At 46.4% G+C, this 17,622-nt stretch overlaps 1 protein-coding gene across 9 annotated transcripts in view; it reads left to right on the forward strand.

The window, feature by feature from the left end:
• ARHGAP9 (Rho GTPase activating protein 9) overlaps positions 1-17,622 on the forward strand; it is a 281,901-nt gene that overhangs the window by 190,230 nt on the left and 74,049 nt on the right. For all 9 annotated transcript variants that reach the window (XM_063952370.1, XM_063952371.1, XM_063952372.1 and 6 more), the window contains 3 exons: positions 1,039-1,126; positions 10,734-10,829; positions 17,049-17,147. In XM_063952370.1, the coding sequence (XP_063808440.1) occupies positions 1,039-1,126; positions 10,734-10,829; positions 17,049-17,147 (283 nt within the window). The remainder of the gene's footprint in view (positions 1-1,038; positions 1,127-10,733; positions 10,830-17,048; positions 17,148-17,622) is intronic.

Raw genomic sequence — 17,622 nt, forward strand, 5'->3', positions numbered from 1 at the left:
CCAAAGATTAAGAAATGTCATATTTTACATAACAGTATATTTACAAATATCACATTTTGTAGTATTCAAAGAGACTGAAAGGAAATCTCACACTACCTTGTCTTGTATCCTTGTAAAACTTGTTGTTGTTTATTATTATTATTATCATTATTATTATTATTATTATTATTATTGTTCTTTATGTATATATAGTGCCACAAGGGATCTGCAGTGCCCAATTACAGAGTACATAAACAAATGAGCAAAACAGCACTTACAACTCAAGACTATATAGGACATACGGAAAACCAGGAGCCAGGCTCCATCAAAGGGAGTATGGAGTATTAGATAGTATAAGTAAGATAAGGAAAGGCACATGAGTGGAGAAGGACCTGCTCTTGCGAGCTTACAATCTAAAGTATGGTATATGTATGCAGGGCAGTAGAGAGCCTGGCTGGGCCTAGGTACTTTCAGAGGCGTGACCTAATTAAAGGAGGCGTGGCCATGCATCCTTAGAAAAAAATACTGAAAAAAGTGGTATTTTAAGCGCCTCTATGGCCACATTACTGCCCAGCACACAGTGGCATGTGCTGGGCTGAGGAAAAGAGCTGCTGCTGCCAGGTAAAGGGGAGGGGGCCTGGGGCCCCCACAGGGTCCTCACTGGCCCCTCTATTGGACCTGGGCCCGGGTAATTTTTACCCTCTTCTCTCTGCACCACTGTATGTGTGCTCTAGATAACATTTCATTTATAACCAGCTTTTAGGGTATCCACCTACGTTGCCTAACAGGTCCTACCACTATGGAAGTATTGTCAGCTGAAGAATGTATATAGCTTGTATCAGTTCCTCAGGAATTTTCAAGGAGTGCGTGACAGTCTTGTAGCATTGCAGAACTCCGTTGTTACAGAGGAATGTTTCCAGACATGTTACTGCAGCAACCATTATTGTTAGACACATCCATGCCAAATTCAAGTCACATATAGCAAATGTACTAATTAGCTATAAATAAAAATATACTGCATATCATTTCAACTTGCGGAAATGTATATATTTATTGCAGGAAAAACTGGACTACATCATGGGTAGTTCTGACTGGAAATAGTCTAGTATTCTTCAAGGACCCAAAAGTTCAGGTCCCATCTGGTTGGGTAAGTCATTTGTCTTATACTGGGTAACTGCTAAGACTTGAACAAGTTTGATATTTAACTGAACGTGACAGAACATTACAGTAACCTAGCAACACTTCCCAAAATCGTTTCTAGAGATGTAATTTTATACCACATTAGCATAGCCTTACCTAGTTTGCGGTCTGATATAATCAGATATGTCTCAACAAATTATGGTCCAGTATAATTGTTCATGGACACATTGACAGAATTTGTAATTATCTAACAGCCTGTATTGCTGTATACTCCGATGTCTTGTTCCATACAATTTGGTCTTCTGTAACCCTCCCACACACATTAAAACTTTCCTCTAGTCTCCAAACCTTCAAGCGTTCCCTGAAAACTCACCTCTTCCGGCAAGCGTATCAAATTCCAGAACAACCTACATAAGCTATCCTACTCAGTTACATCCCCTTTATACAGTCCACACAAAATGTTACATATTTTCTCTCACTTTCACATCCTCCTGATCCCAGGCTGACATTGCTGTGTCTGTGCAATCTCTGCAATCTAGCTGGGCCTATATGCAATAGATAGCACCTATCCTTGTGTATCAGTGCCTGTGTCCCTATAGATTGTGGGGGTCATTCAGATCTAATTGCTGTGCAGCGATTTTTGCAGTCCTGCGATCAGATAGTCGTCGCCTACAGGGGGCGTGGTTTTTCGCTGTGTAGGTGTGCGATCGCATGTGTAGTAGAGCTGCACAAACTGATTTTGTGCAGTCTTTGTGCAGCCCAGAACTTACTTTTCCAGTGCAATGACAACAGGCTGATCGGGACCGGAGCTGACGTCAGACAGCCTCCCTGAAAACGCTTGATCCCACCTGCGTTTTTCCGGACACTCCCAGTAAATGGTCAGTTATCACCCACAAATGGCCTCTTCCTGTCAATCTCCTTGCGAACGCCCATGTGATTCTTTGCACCACCCCTTCACAGGGCGCTGATGCCCGTTGCAGCCGTGCGACGCACTGGCGCAGTGCAGTGCATACACATGCACAGTTCGGATCTGATCACCTGCTGTGCGAAAACGCACAGCAGCGATCAGATCTAAATGACCCCCTGTAAGTGTGCTAGCTTGGCCCTCCTACCACTTTGAGTGTCTGTTACTACCCAGTCTTGTTTTATGACTGTTTGTTCCCAATTGTAAAGCACAATGGAATATTATGCTGGCGCTATACAAGTAACTTCATAATCATAATAATAATAATAATAATAATAATGTGTGATCCAGTTTGGATAATTTGTTTGTTTATCTCGCCAAATGGATTGCTTTATGCATTTGCAGATTAATAATTAAAAGAAAGATGCTTTGTCAAGAAATCATAATTTAATGAGAAGAAAAAAAATTGTCACTAGTTTCGGTGCAGAACCCTCTAACGGCCTGTGTTTGTTGTCTTTGTAAATTATTTTGCTATTGTAATTTCTCTAACGTCCTAGTGGATGCTGGGGACTCCGTAAGGATCATGGGGAATAGACGGGCTCCGCAGGAGACAGGGCACTTTAAGAAAGAATTTGTATTCTGGTGTGCTCTGGCTCCTCCCTCTATGTCCCTCCTCCAGACCTCAGTTTGAATCTGTGCCCGGACGAGCTGGGTGCTACTTAGTGAGCTCTCCTGAGCTTGCTAAAAAGAAAGTATTTTGTTAGGTTTTTTTACTTTCAGAGAGATCTGCTGGCAACAGACTCTCTGCTACGTGGGACTGAGGGGAGAGAAGCAGCCCTACTCACTGCAGATAGGTCCTGCTTCTTAGGCTACTGGACACCATTAGCTCCAGAGGGATCGTACACAGGATCGCACCCTTGGTCGTCCGATCCCGGAGCCGCGCCGCCGCCCCCCTCGCAGAGCCGGAAGACAGAAGCCGGTGACAGAAGCAAGAAGACTTCGAAATCGGCGGCAGAAGACTCCAGTCTTCATATGAGGTAGCGCACAGCACTGCAGCTGTGCGCCATTGCTCCCACACTACACCCACATACTCCGGTCACTGTAAGGGTGCAGGGCGCAGGGGGGGGGGGGGGGGCGCCCTGGGCAGCAATTAGAGACCTCTTTGGCAAAAGTTTGCATAATATACAGTTGGGCACTGTATATATGTATGAGCCCCCGCCAAAATTGTACATGAAAGCGGGACAGAAGCCCGCCGTCGAGGGGGCGGGGCTTCTTCCTCAGCACTCACCAGCGCCATGTTTTTTCTCCACAGCACCGCTGAGAGGAAGCTCCCCAGTCTCTCCCCTGCAGTTACACGGTAGAAGAGGGTAAAAAAGAGAGGGGGGGCACATAATTAGGCGCAAAAATCAATATAAACAGCAGCTACTGGGTTAACATTAAGTTACTGTGTTATTCCTGGGTTAATAGCGCTGGGGTGTGTGCTGGCATACTCTCTCTCTGTCTCTCCAAAGGGCCTTATGGGGGAATTGTCTTCAGATGAGCATTCCCTGAGTGTGTGGTGTGTCGGTACGTGTGTGTCGACATGTCTGAGGTAAAAGGCTCCCCTAAGGAGGAGATAGAGCAAATATGTGTGTGAAAGGGTGTCTCCGTCGACAACGCCGACACCTGTTTGGATATGTGTAATTAAGTGCTAAAGTGAATTTATTGCACAAAAGATTAGAGAACAGACAGGAAATCTACCCATGTCTGTCCCTATGTCGCAGAGACCTTTAGAGTCTCTCAATGCTCACTATCCAAAATAATAGACACTGATATCGACACGGAGTTTGATTCCAGTGTCGACTACGATAATGCAAAGTTACAGATAAAATGGCAGAAAAGTATTCAATATATGAGTATTGTAATAAAAGATGATTTGCATATCACTGATGACTCATCTGTCCCTGACACAAGGGTACACATGTTTAAGGGGAAGAAAGCTGAGGTAAATTTCCCTCCTCTCATGAGGAAAAAGAGCGGGAATCTCCAGACAAGAGACTGCAGTTTCCCACAAAGAATTCTCAGGCAGTATCCTTTCCCCACTAGGGCCAGGATATGATGGGAATCTTCCCCTAGGGTGTCACGTTTGCCCAAAAGGTAGCCCTGACGTAACAGCTATTTCAGGGATCCTGCAGATAGCGTGCACATTCTGGTACACTACTCAGACCGGCGATTGTGTCGGCATGGGTTTATAGCGCTGTGGCAGCGTGGACAGGTACCTTATCAGCAGAGATTGAGAACCTAGTATGTATATAGATATATATATGAATATATATATATATATATATATATATTAAAGATGCTGTCTTAAGAGATATGTATATATAAAGCATGCCCAAAGAGACATGAGTATACTGGGTCCTAGAGTCAAAGCTATGTCGATTTCTGCTTGACGTGTCCTGTAGAATATGCAATGGACAGATGATGCCGACTTAAGAGGCATATGGAAGACTGAGGATTGTGTGGAGAAGGGTTCTCGGACCTGGTCTCCACAGCTATAGCTGGTAATTCGGATATTTTGCCTTATATTCCTGCACAGCCTAGGAAAGCACGACATTATCAAATGCAGCCTTTCGAATAAAGAATCAAGAAAGTCAGAGGTGCGTCCTTTCTTGCCAGAGGCGGGGGCAGAGGAAAGAAGCTGCACAACACAGCTAGTTGCCAGGAACAGAAGTCCTCCCCGGCCTCTACAAAAATCCACCGCATGTCGCTGGGGCTCCACAGGCGGAGCTAGGCCCGGTGGGGGCACGCCTTCGTAAGTTCATCCACAGGTGGGTTCACTCCCTGTTAGATCCCTGGGCAATAGATATTGTGTCTCAGGGATACAAGCTGGACTTTGAGAAGATGCCCCCTCACCAACGGCCCTGCCGGCTTCCCCCCACGAGAGGGAAACAGTGTTAACTGCAATTCACAAATTGTATCTTCAACAGGTGGTGGTCAAGGTTCCCCTCCTTCAACAAGGAGGGGGTTATTACTCGACCATGTTGTAGTCCCGAAACCAGACGGTTCGGCCAGACCCATATTGAATTTAAAATCCCTGAACATATACCTGAAAAGGTTCAAGTTCAAGATGGAATCGCTAAGAGCGGTCATTGCAAGCCTGAAAGGGGGAGATTTTATGGTGACTCGGGACATAAAGGATGCATACCTTCATGTCCCCATTTATCCACCTCATCAGGCGTACCTCAGAATTGCGGTACGGGATTGTCATTACCAATTTCAGACGTTGCCGTTTGGTCTCTCCACGGCCTTGAGAATATTCACCAAGGTAATGGAGGAAATGATGGTGCTCCTGCGGAAGCAAAGTGTCACTATTATCACGTACTTGGACGATCTACTCATAAAATGCGAGATCAAGAGAGCAGTTGCTGAACAGCATATCACTTTCTCTGGAAGTGTAACGGCAACACGGCTGGATTCTATATATTCCAAAAGTCGCAGTTGGTTCCTACAGCTCATCTGCCTCTCCTAGGCATGATCCTAGACACAGACCAGAAAAGGGTTTATCTCCCGATAGAGAGAGCTCAGGAGTTTGTGACACTGGTCAGGAATCTATTAAAACCAAAACAGGTGTCGGTGCATCACTGCTCTCGAGTCCTGGGAAGGAGGGTGGCATCATACGAGGCCATTCCCTTCGGCAGGTTCCATGCGAGGACCTTCCAATGGGACTTACTGGACAAGTGGTCCGGATCTTTAGATGCATCGGTTAATCACCCTATCCCCCAGGGCCAGGGTGTCTCTCCTGTGGTGGCTGCAGAGTGCTCACCTTCTCGAAGGTCGCAGATTCGGCATTCAGGACTGGGTCCGAGTGACCACGGATGCAAGCCTCCGAGGGCGGGGGGCAGTCACACAGGGAAGAAATTTCCAAGGGCTGTGGTCAAGGCAGGAGACTTGCCTTCACATCAATATCCTGGAACTAAGAGCCATATACAACGCCCTAAGTCAAGCGGAGACCCTGCTTCGCGACCAACCGGTTCTGATTCAGTCAGACAATATCACCGCAGTGGCTCATATAAACCGCCAAGGCGGCACAAGGAGCAGGGTGGCGATGGTAGAAGCCACCAGAATTCGTCGCTGGTCGGAGAATCACGTAAGCGCACTGTCAGCAGTGTTCATTCCGGGAGTGGACAACTGGGAAGCAGACTTCCTCAGCAGGCACGACCTCCACCCGGGAGAGTGGGGACTTCATCAAGAAGTCTTCATGCAGATTGCAAGTCGGTGGGAACTGCCACAGGTGGACATGATGGCATCCCGCCTCAACAAAAAGCTACAGAGATATTGCGCCAGGTCAAGAGACCCTCAGGCGATAGCTGTGGACGCACTGGTGACACCGTGGGTGTTCCCGTCGGTCTATGTATTTCCTCCTCTTCCTCTCATATCCAAGGCGCTGAGAATCATAAGGAAAAGAGGAGTGAGAACAATACTCTTTGTTCCGGATTGGTCAAGAAGGACTTGGTATCCAAATCTGCAAGAAATGCTCACAGAGGACCCGTGGCCTCTGCCTCTAAGACAGGACTTGTGCAACAGGGGCCCTGTCTGTTCAAAGACTTACCGCGGCTGCGTTTGACGGCATGGCGGTTGAACTCCGGATCCTAGCATAAAAAGGCATTCCGGATGAGGTCATTCCTACACTGATAGAGGCTAGGAAGGATGTGACGGCTCAACATCATCACCGTTTATGGCGAAAATATGTTGCTTGGTGTGAGGCCAGGAATGCCCCTACGGAGGAATTCCAGTTGGGCCGTTTCCTTCACTTCCTACAGTCGGGAGTGACTTTGGGCCTAAAATTGGGTTCCATTAAGGTCCAGATTTCGGTCCTATCCATTTTCTTTCAAAAAAGAACTGGCTTCTCTTCCTGAAGTTCAGACGTTGTACAGGGAGTGCTGCATATTCAGCCCCCTTTTGTGCCTCCAGTCAGGGGCGGATCCAGAAAAAAATTACAGGGGGGGCACCATAAGTGGTTGTGCTATCAAGGAGGGGTGGAGTCAGAAGTGGAGTGGGTGTGACCAAGTTTTAGTGAGTGTGACCAACTGTGTGAGGGGGTGTGGTCAAGTGCTCAATGTGCTGAAAGGGTAGATGCTAGAATCAAGTGGGCTAAGGGACCTTTTCCATCAGGGGAAGGAGCCACGACAAGGGGGAGGAGCTATGCCAGCAGGATAGTTCCTCTACTATCCACGCCACCAACTATTACGTTTAGTAATCAGGTGGCGAGCGAAGCGAGCCACCGAGCCCGAAGCGTGGCGAGCGAAGCGAGCTCGCGAGGGTACTTTTCGGGTACCCTGTTCGCCCGTAGCTCCTCCCCCTGGTGACGTGTCTCCTTCCCTAAGTATGTCAGAAGGTCCCTTCTCCCACTCCGATATAGAATCAACCATGCTCAAAGTGCTCACAGCAGCACCATTCTCCCTCTCCAGGTCACCCCCCCCCAGCAAAAGACCGCTCACAGCAGGCAGCAGCACCATTCCCTCCCCAGGTCACCCCCACTCCCCCCCCCCCCCAGCAAAAGACCGCTCACAGCAGGGAGCAGCACCATTCCCTCCCCAGGTCACCCCCCCCAGCAAAAGACCGCTCACAGCAGGGAGCAGCACCATTCCCTCCCCAGGTCACCCCCACTCCCCCCCCCCAGTAAAAGACCGCTCACAGCAGGCAGCAGCACCATTCCCTCCCTCCCCAGGTCACCCCCACTCCCCCCCAGCAAAAGACCGCTTACAGCAGGGAGCAGCACCATTCCCTCCCCAGGTCACCCCCACTCCCCCCCCCAGCAAAAGACCGCTCACAGCAGGCAGCAGAACTATTCTCCCCCCCCCCCCCCCCTGGGTAACCCCCACTCCCCCCTCCAACAAAAGACCGCTCACCAGCAGAAGGCAGGGCCAGTCAGGTAGGCGTCGTCTTCTTGCTCGGTTGGCGGCTGCTCTCCCGGACCCTTGCGCTGCTGTGCACTGTTCCTGGGTGCTGACCCTCAGCGGCGGTGTGCTGTCCCTCAGCGTCGGCGGTGCGCTGTCCTTCAGCGGCAGCGGGCGGCGGCGGTGCACTATCCCTCAGCGGCGGCGGTGCGCTGTCCCTCAGTGGCGGCGGGCGGTGGCGGTGCACTGTCCCTCAGCCGCGGCCTGGATCTGTGTTCCTCCTCCTGCTCGGCTCCTCTGCAGTCTGCCCTGACTGCAGGTCACATTTCACCAGGGAGCCAATCAGGAGGAGGAACACACACGCAGAGCAGCAGCAGCAGCAACTGACAGGGGAGGGGGACATGTCGGGTGCCGGGTGTGGGGTGCGTTCAGCGGCGCAGACAGTTAAAAATGACAGGGGGGGCACGTGCCTTGGTGCCCCCCCCCCCTAAATCCGCCACTGCCTCCAGTAGCACCTTGGGATCTTAACGTGGTGTTGAGTTTCCTGAAGTCACACTGGTTTGAGCCACTCAAAACCGTGGAGTTAAAATTTCTCACGTGGAAGGTGGTCATGCTATTAGCCTTGGCTTCAGCTAGGCGTGTGTCAGAATTAGCGGCTTTGTCACATAAAAGCCCCTATCTGGTTTTCCATATGGACAGGGCAGAATTGCGGACCCGTCCACAATTTCTGCCAAAAGTGGTGTCATCTTTTCATATGAACCAACCTATTGTGGTGCCTGTGGCTACTCGTGACTTGGAGGATTCCGAGTTACTAGATGTAGTCAGGGCTTTGAAGGTTTATGTAGCCAGAACGGCTAGAGTCAGGAAAACTGAGTCGCTATTTATCCTGTATGCACCCAACAAGCTGGGTGCTCCTGCTTCAAAGCAAACTATTGTTCGCTGGATCTCTAACACGATTCAGCAGGCTCATTCTGCGGCTGGATTGCCGCTACCAAAATCAGTAAAAGCCCATTCCACAAGGAAGGTGGGCTCATCTTGGGCGGCTGCCCGAGGGGTCTCGGCATTACAGCTTTGCCGAGCAGCTACTTGGTCGGGTTCAAACACTTTTGCAAAGTTCTACAAGTTTGATACCCTGGCTGAGAAGGACCTTGTGTTTGCTCATTCGGCGCTGCAGAGTCATCCGCACTCTCCCGCCCGTTTGGGTGCTTTGGTATAATCCCCATGGTCCTTACGGAGTCCCCAGCATCCACTAGGACGTTAGAGAAAATAAGATTTTACTTACCGGTAAATCTATTTCTCGTAGTCCGTAGTGGATGCGGGGCGCCCGTCCCAAGTGCGGACTTCTTCTGCAATGCTTGTATATAGTTATTGCTTACATAAGGGTTATGTTATAGTTGCATCAGGGTTGATCTGATGCTCTATTGTTGTTCATACTGTTAACTGGGTAAGTTTATCACAAGTTATACGGTGTGATTGGTGTGGCTGGTATGAGTCTTGCCCTGGATTCCAAAATCCTTTCCTTGTACTGTCAGCTCTTCCGGGCACAGTTTCTCTAACTGAGGTCTGGAGGAGGGACATAGAGGGAGGAGCCAGAGCACACCAGTATCCAAATTCTTTCTTAAAGTGCCCTGTCTCCTGCGGAGCCTGTCTATTCCCCGTGGTTCTTACGGAGTCCCCAGCATCCACTACAGACTACGAGAAATAGATTTACCGGTAAGTAAAATCTTATTATTTGCCCTAAAATCACAAAGAGAATGGCATTGCTCTAAATCAGGGGTGGGAAACCTTTTTTCTACCAAGGGCCATTTGGATATTTATAAAATCCTTCGGGGGCCATACAAAAATGATCAACTTAAAAATTAGCCTGCCCCAGTAGATATGCCCCCAGTCAGTTGTTATGCCCCCAGTAGATATACCCCCAGTCAGTTGTTATGCACCAGTAAATATGCCTCCAGTCACTTGTTATGCCCCATTAGATATGCCCCGTCACTTGTTATGCCCCATGAGATATGCCACCAGTCAGTTGTTATGCCCCATTAGATATGCCCTTTTGACGCTTACACACACACATTAAAAGAAAAAAAAACACAATACTCACCTGCCCCACTCCTGTTTCCGGACTGTTGCCCTCCGCCTGGCCACTCACTCCTCAGAATTATGGGAGATAAGTCATGACATCTCTCCCATAACACCGCACAGCAGCACACGCACACTGACAGAGCCGGAAGCCGGAGCTCAGGAGTGAGCTCCTGACTCCGGTTGCTACTGAGGGTAAGAAGCCAGGCGCCCACTAGTAACAAAATCTCAGCGGGCGCCCGGCTAGGCCAGATCAAGTGGCTCTGCGGGCCTTATACGGCCCTCGGGCCTGAGGTTCCCCACACCTGCTCTAAATCAATAAATACTCAACAAAATCCAAGTTATTTTATTCAAATGGAATCAATGGAAAATGTCAGTTTTATTTGAGTTTATTCAACTTTGGACTCTGCTGACAAGTTGCTCCCATGTAGTTTGTGCCTCCCATACTGTTACAAAGAGTGAGAGTCCCATCAGTGCTAAAAATAAATTCATGAGTCACTAATGAGTAGAGCTGGGAATTTTTTTATGTAGTATCTTGTTACAAAATATGTAAATAAATATGTAGCAATAAATATGGAAATATGTAGCTAGGTATGTATGTCATTTGTAATAAGTTTTTATATTTATTGAAACAAGCAGCTAAATAACCTGGCATATGTATTTTATATAAAAATCCCAGCACTACCAATGAGTCATTATGGTTTTATGGGAGATATTGTGCATTGTACAAGGATTGTGTTATTTTTGTCTTCCAGAACCCATCCAATAGCAAGCCTGAAAGCAGCGTGGATCTGAGAGGTGCCTGCATTGGCTGGGCTCAGGATATGTCTAGTAAAAAGAACGTGATTCATGTAAGTTACCACAAACTGCAGCAACCTTCTAATTGTCACCCTACAAGGATGAACTATTATCTGCTGATAATCAGAGGAAGTTACAGGCACCAGCTGCCTAAAGAGTATACTAGCTACATGGTCTATGCATTCTCATATCTGCTTTCCATCAGTCTGCCAGCCACTCACTGTGTAAAAAAGAGGGTGAGGGCATGTTCAGAAGACTTTCCAGTATATTAGTAAGTAATATGGTTTTATGGACAGATATTGAGTTTTGTGAGTGAATCGCAAATCCACTGATTTCTCCTACAGGTTCCACAGGATAACATTGCTATTTAAGGTAGCGACAGCGGATTGGCACCAACAATAAAGCTTTTGGCCTCCCAGAATGCAATGGGCCAGTCCTCTATATTCCCGCCTCCTGGCTCAGGCAATTCAGTTTTTTGTTTGGTGCAACAGGAGCCAGACCATGGTTAGTGGGCTGCTGGTTTTTAACAGCCCTAAAATTTTTATTGTTTTATTTTTATAGTCTCTCTTTTTTTTTTTTTTTTAAGCGATCTTTCTAAAAAGTCTTATACGTACCTTAGAAAGAGTCACTCCAACAACTCCCCGTGGGGTCGCGACAATGTTTACCCACGTGTACAGTGCTGTTTTCGGTGGGTGTCTGTGTAGGATGTACTACCAAGTCCAGCAGACTTTACCAGGATGTGGCTGGAGCACGGGGAGAAGGTAAGGCATCGGTTCTGCTTAGCAGGGGAAACGCGAGACACAGCCGCACTGTTTCAGGATGGAGACTACCGAACGGATGCTGACACGGCTGCCACCTCGGGTGCACCAGCGCTAGGCCTCAGGGATCATAGGCTCCAGGGGTAGTATGAGGCCGCGATCCCTGGGGTTGATGTCAGCAGTGGGGAATAAGATGATTCCCTGGTCGCCCCTCCTGCCGGTTCATGACCAGTTTCCTCTGAGTTTCCCTCCATGAACTGATTTCCTGCTTCTGTCTGAGACGCTGTGTATCTAAAAGGACCCAGTCGCAGCATAGGCGGCTGTATGACTGGTGCGTCAGTGTTCACTGGGGCGTCTGTGTTCACTGTAGGTTCACGGGGCAGTTGTGTACACTAATAGCAACTAGATCCACTCAGCGTTCACTAATCTATTGATCGATCCTGGAAGCGGGGTGAAGTCTCCCTGTATCCCGCTCTCCAGAGCTGGGTGATACAGTATTAAATCTCTATCTACCATTGAGTACAAATAGTTGGATAAGTGCCTGATGCATATGAGTCTGTAAACTATTGTTGCTGTTTCTTTCACTGTGCGACTGAATACGTTAAAAGTCCTATATAAGGTAATGCAGTAATATATTTCTCCTACATACTTGAAATGCATCTGTAGTTGAATATGTGCTCATATTGCTTATTATACCAATGTATAACCTGTGACTGATTGCTAGTGTGATTGCTGACTTTACTAATTTCTGTCAGTTTCTGTGCATTCCGATCCTCAATTCTGGTGCAAAGCAGGGAGGGAATGGATTGTTTGTCACTTTAACAAGTTTTAAAGTGATTTCAGTCACAAATTATGTACACTGTACTTGTGTGTGATTTATTTATGTCAAGAGAGGCAAGGGTAAGGAGGATACACTCTTTGCAATAGCACCAACACTCATTTCATGTTTGTCTTGCAAAGCTAGGTTAACCTCTCAGGATGTGGTTCAAAATAGATTATGTGCAAACTGTTTTTTCACCAAAGCCTCCTGAATAATCCAAGGCAGGCACAGGTTCAAATGGAACCCCCATGGGCCACGTTTGCACAGACATTATCCAGTATAGCTGAGCGGATAATGCCAGCTCCTATACCAGGGATAGGGTTACCCTATTAACCCATACTGTATATGGAACATTCCACCTGGGGTTTATCACATCCAGTACAGGAATCTGCAGCCTTTCAACAAAAACAGGCTGAAAGGCGATGGAAAGTAAATCACATAGACATGAAGCAACATCTTCACAGTCTACACATGATTCAGATGGAGACTCGTTGGAGGATGAGGACTCATCGCACTCTGGGTCTGCATACAGAGATGAGGATGAAGGTCTTAGCTCAGTGGACATACCTGAGCTTAATTAGTGCTATGAAAGCCATTCTAGCAGAGCCTTTGTTAAAATCTAAGGCACCTGTGTTTAAACGTCCCAAAACAGTTAGGACTGAATTTCCTGGATCAGAACAGCTGACAGAAATTATGCAAGAGGCTTGGGTAACACCCAGTAAGAAGTTTAGAATTCCAAAGAAATGGAATTCCCATTATCTTCTTCTAGTTGGGGACTGTTTAAAAAGGGAGGTGGCTCCCAAAGTAGATACACATGTCATTCGATTGGTGCGAAAATCTACATTACCTATGCCTTCAACATCATTAAATGATGTCATGGATAGGAAAATAGATGGTTTTCTAAAACCATTTTTTCCTTGTCTGGGGCAATCATAAGACCAGCCATGGCTTCAGCCTGGTTGGCAAAAGCACTGGCAGTCTGGGCTGATGCATGTTCTTTCATTGTCATCTAGAGAGAAAAAATCCCGTATTGCACATATCTAACAGGCGGCTATTTTTTTTGAAGAAGCAGTTTTGGATATGGATACAATTGCCTCTCTGGCATCAGCCTCCGCAATAGCAGCTCACAGATTGGTTTGGCTACGTACATAGGAAGCTGACTCAGAATCCAAGAAGGTTATGGAGTCTTTGCCTTTTACTGGAGATATTATTTTTGGTAAAGAATTAAACAGTATTTTGGAGTCAGAAGCAGACTCCAAGAAAGTGATGTTTCCTTCCATACATAAATCCAAGCTTAGATTTCCAGCTTTTTGGCCATTTCAGACCCAGGGATAAGCAAAAGGAAAGGGTTATGGCAAACAGTCTCACTCTAACAAGTCTGGTAAGACTAAAAAGCATTGGGCTACCAGAGGGCCGGCGTCCAAGTCAGAAGATAAGCCATCAGCCTGATGGTGTGGGCCTCCACCTGGGGTACCCCAGGGTGGGAGGCCGACTTCTTCATTTTGCACGGATCTGGCAGCAATCTACCACAGATGCCTGGGTGCAAGAAGCTGTATCTCACGTTTATGCGTTTGCTTTCAAGAAACACCCTCCTCAAAGTTTTTTTTTTTTTGTACCAGCCCGTCTTCAGTGGAAATGAAGGCCAGGGCTTTGCAAGAGGCAGTTCAGAAAAGCCAGGGCTTTGCTTCAGTCAGGAGTGATAATTCCAGTTCCTCCTGCACAATGAGGACAGGGCTTTTATTCCAACCTGTTTCTAATCCAGAAGCCAAATGGGTCGTTCCAGTCCATACTTAATCTCAAAGTGCTGTACAAGTACATTTGGGTTCTTCGGTTTCATATGGAGACTTTACGTTCCATTATTTTGGCCATGGAGCCGGAGGATTTTATGGTATCCCTGGATATCCAGGATGCTTACCTACATGTTCCTATAGCACTGTCCCATCAGTGCTATCTCAGGTTTGCTATCCTCTAGCAATATTTTCAGTTTCAGGCCCTACCATTTGGACTGGCCACAGATCCCAGAGTATTCACCAAAATTATGGTGGTAATGGCATCTTATCTCCGTCAGCAGGGGATAAGGATTTTTCCATTCCTCGACGATTTATTAATCCCGGCATAATCTCAGGAATTGATTCAGTGTCATCTGCAACAGACAATAGACTGTTTGCAGAGACACGGTTGGCTCATAAATTGGGCAAAGTCATCCCTGTTTCCGTCACAACAGATGACTCACTTGGGGGCTGTGTTGGATTCGGGTCTTCAGAGAGTAATTTTACCTCTGAACAAAATATCCAAAATTCAGTCAAGAATTCAGGAGCTGCTACACAGTCAAAGGGTATCCATTCACGCAGCAATGCGTATGATGGCATTGATGGTGTCGACATTCGACATGGTGGAGTATGCTCGGTTCCACTCGAGGCCTCTGCAATGTCTGATCCTTTCCAAATGTAATTGTTTTCATCAGACAATAAAAACGCAGACTATGGTGGCTACAGACATCCCATCTGGACAAAAGGAGACCCTTTTGGATGTCAGATTGGGAAATTCTAATAACAGAGGCCAGTCTTCAGGGCTGGGGAGCAGTGTCAGGAAGAAGTTGCTTCCACCTTAACGAAGAAATTGTAGTCCAAGCCTTCCAAGGGCCTGACCTTTCTGCGGGAGATGCATCATTGGACGTAGTCCGTGCCTTAAGGCTCTACGCGGATCGTACCAGTGCCATCAGAAAGACACTCTTTGTTCTCTATGGATTTCACAAGAGAGGATGGCCTGCTGACAAGCAGACACTGGCGAGGTGGCTTCGGATGACTATTTCAGAAGCATATTCTCAAGCTGATCTTCCTTTTCTGGCTAATGTCTCTGCTCACTACTCGTAAGGTAGGTCCGTCATGGGCAGCACAATGTGGTGCTTCAGCTGAACAAATATGTAAGGCAACCACATGGTCTTCCATTAACACATTCATTAGACATTATGCCTTTGATACCTTTTGCCTCTCAGGACGCTGAATTCGGGTGAAGGATTCTCCTGTCATATCAGGAGCGTCCACACCATTAAATTTGCTTTGGGACATCCCAATGTTTATCCTGTGGATAACCTGTGGACCCTGCAGGAGAAATAACAGTTATGGTAGACTTACCATTGATAACACTATTTCTCCTAAGTCCACAGTATCCACAGGGATCCTACCCTGATGCACCTGATTTGAGGATCCTTTCACCTACTAACCTCTTCCTTCTTGTACGGAAGGGTGTGCATGTGTATTCTTCTCGCCTTATTAGGGCTCTCTATGATGCTCCTGCCTTGAGCATTGGAAAACAACTAAATTGCTTGAGCCAGGAGGTGGGTATATACAGGACTGGCCCTTTGCATTCTGTGAGGCCGAAAGCTTTGATCGTTGGTGCCAATCCGCTGTCTCTATCTCATATCCCAATGTTTATCCTGTGGATACTGTGGACTTAGGAGAAATAGAGTTATCAACGGTAAGTCTGCCATAACTATTATATTTCACGTAATAGATCATGGTCCAGGATCTTTAAGTAGCATTAACTACATTAAGTATTATTTAGTAATAGTGCAGAAGTGTGGTATGATGACTGTAAGCCCAGCTACAGCAGAACTCTTATTAACTACTATATAACAAGACATTGTACTTATTGTATTATTTAGCTTAGGTGATATCTGTTATTGAGCTCAGGCATATGAAGACCCATTAAAATAAAAATTTAAGTTTCTTGAAAGAAAACCTCTTACTACTTCACAAACACACATGTAAGGGTATTAAATGCTTCTTGTAACTGAAGATATATGAGATGCATCATAGGTCATGTGATAATTGTCAGTTTCAAAATTGGCCCAAAACTGTTATGTCCCCCCAGCAGCCAGCGGCAATTGGCATAGATGAATAAAATGTATTTCTCAGCTCGTTATCCAGTGGGATAGCGACGGTGATCATTATTCCTGTGTGGTTTTCTACTGACCACATGTATATATTTGCCCATGGAGAGCTGGATTCTTTTTTTAATGTGCTGCATTTTGCATGCAGGGCACTCTTCTAGATCTTAGCATTTGCGGCCAGCTTCTGGCATAGATGAATGAAGCAGTGAAAAGAGTGGAGACTTTGCTCATTGCAAACGATCAGCTTTTGAAGTGACATTTATCAAGTGCATTCTATAAAATTATAGATAGCAGCTGATTTGGTTGCCATGGTTAACTTCTCTACTGGCACACTTCTCCACTCTTTTCACTGCTTTATACATCTACCCCTTCATACATCTACCCCTAAGTCTGTTGTAAGTTCTAGCAGGAAGCCTGCAAGCTTTCACAACCATCATCTAACGTTATTTGCTGTTGACATGCAGGACCTTTTACATATATGTCAGAATGTTGCATGTTGCGTTACACACAGAATCTAGATACTTTAGGTGTAAAGCATCACACTGTACAGTACATTGCATGATAATAACTTTTAGCGGTCTTAAATCAAAACTATTTGCACATCCAGTGTAGAGAATAACTGGAAAATCAATGAATCTGTCTGTCAGTACTGCAACTAGCATCCCTATTGCTGAGCTGAAAAGAGTACTCTGCTGTCTCTTGAGTGTAACTTGTGGTCACACACTACGGGAATTGCTTTCAGTCCAAGGCAGAAATTGGCTTTAACCCAACTTAATGCATATGTGGTCTGTGCCCTCTGCAGCTCCGCATGGTAACAGGCAATGAGTTCCTTCTGCAATCTGACCGGGAGACTGTTGTCCAGGAATGGTATGATGCCCTGCAGAGAGTCATCGAGAGACTGGTAAGTCAGTGCATGGCATCCTGTTATTAGTAAACTTCATTACCTAATTCTTCTGTATTTTGATAATTTACCTGTATAGATAAGATAATTTATATGATATCAGGTTTCACATATACTGCATGTATTGCTAATATACTGTAACTAACAATGGAAAGGACAAGTTGGTAACGGAACACTTTTGAAGCCCACTTTAAGAGCATACTTTTTATTATTGCATGTGCTGGATTATCTCCTGTGACCTGAAAAATTGTGCTATGACATGTTATGCAAACACCATGCCTCAGAGAACCAGTACCAGCGGAGGGTGTAAATCTAGTTACGGGGTCAGCTTGTGTGTTTAGTCTTGATGGTACAGCTGCCTAATCAATGTTTATAGATGGACTCAGCAAATTTTACACTGAATATAAAATATTTTTCCAAAACAGTAATATTATGTGGCCTTTAAAGTGTTGCTTCTACAAAAAACAAAACCCTC

The sequence above is a fragment of the Pseudophryne corroboree genome, chromosome 2 (genome assembly GCF_028390025.1).
Source record: "Pseudophryne corroboree isolate aPseCor3 chromosome 2, aPseCor3.hap2, whole genome shotgun sequence".
NCBI classification, from domain to species: domain Eukaryota; kingdom Metazoa; phylum Chordata; class Amphibia; order Anura; family Myobatrachidae; genus Pseudophryne; species Pseudophryne corroboree.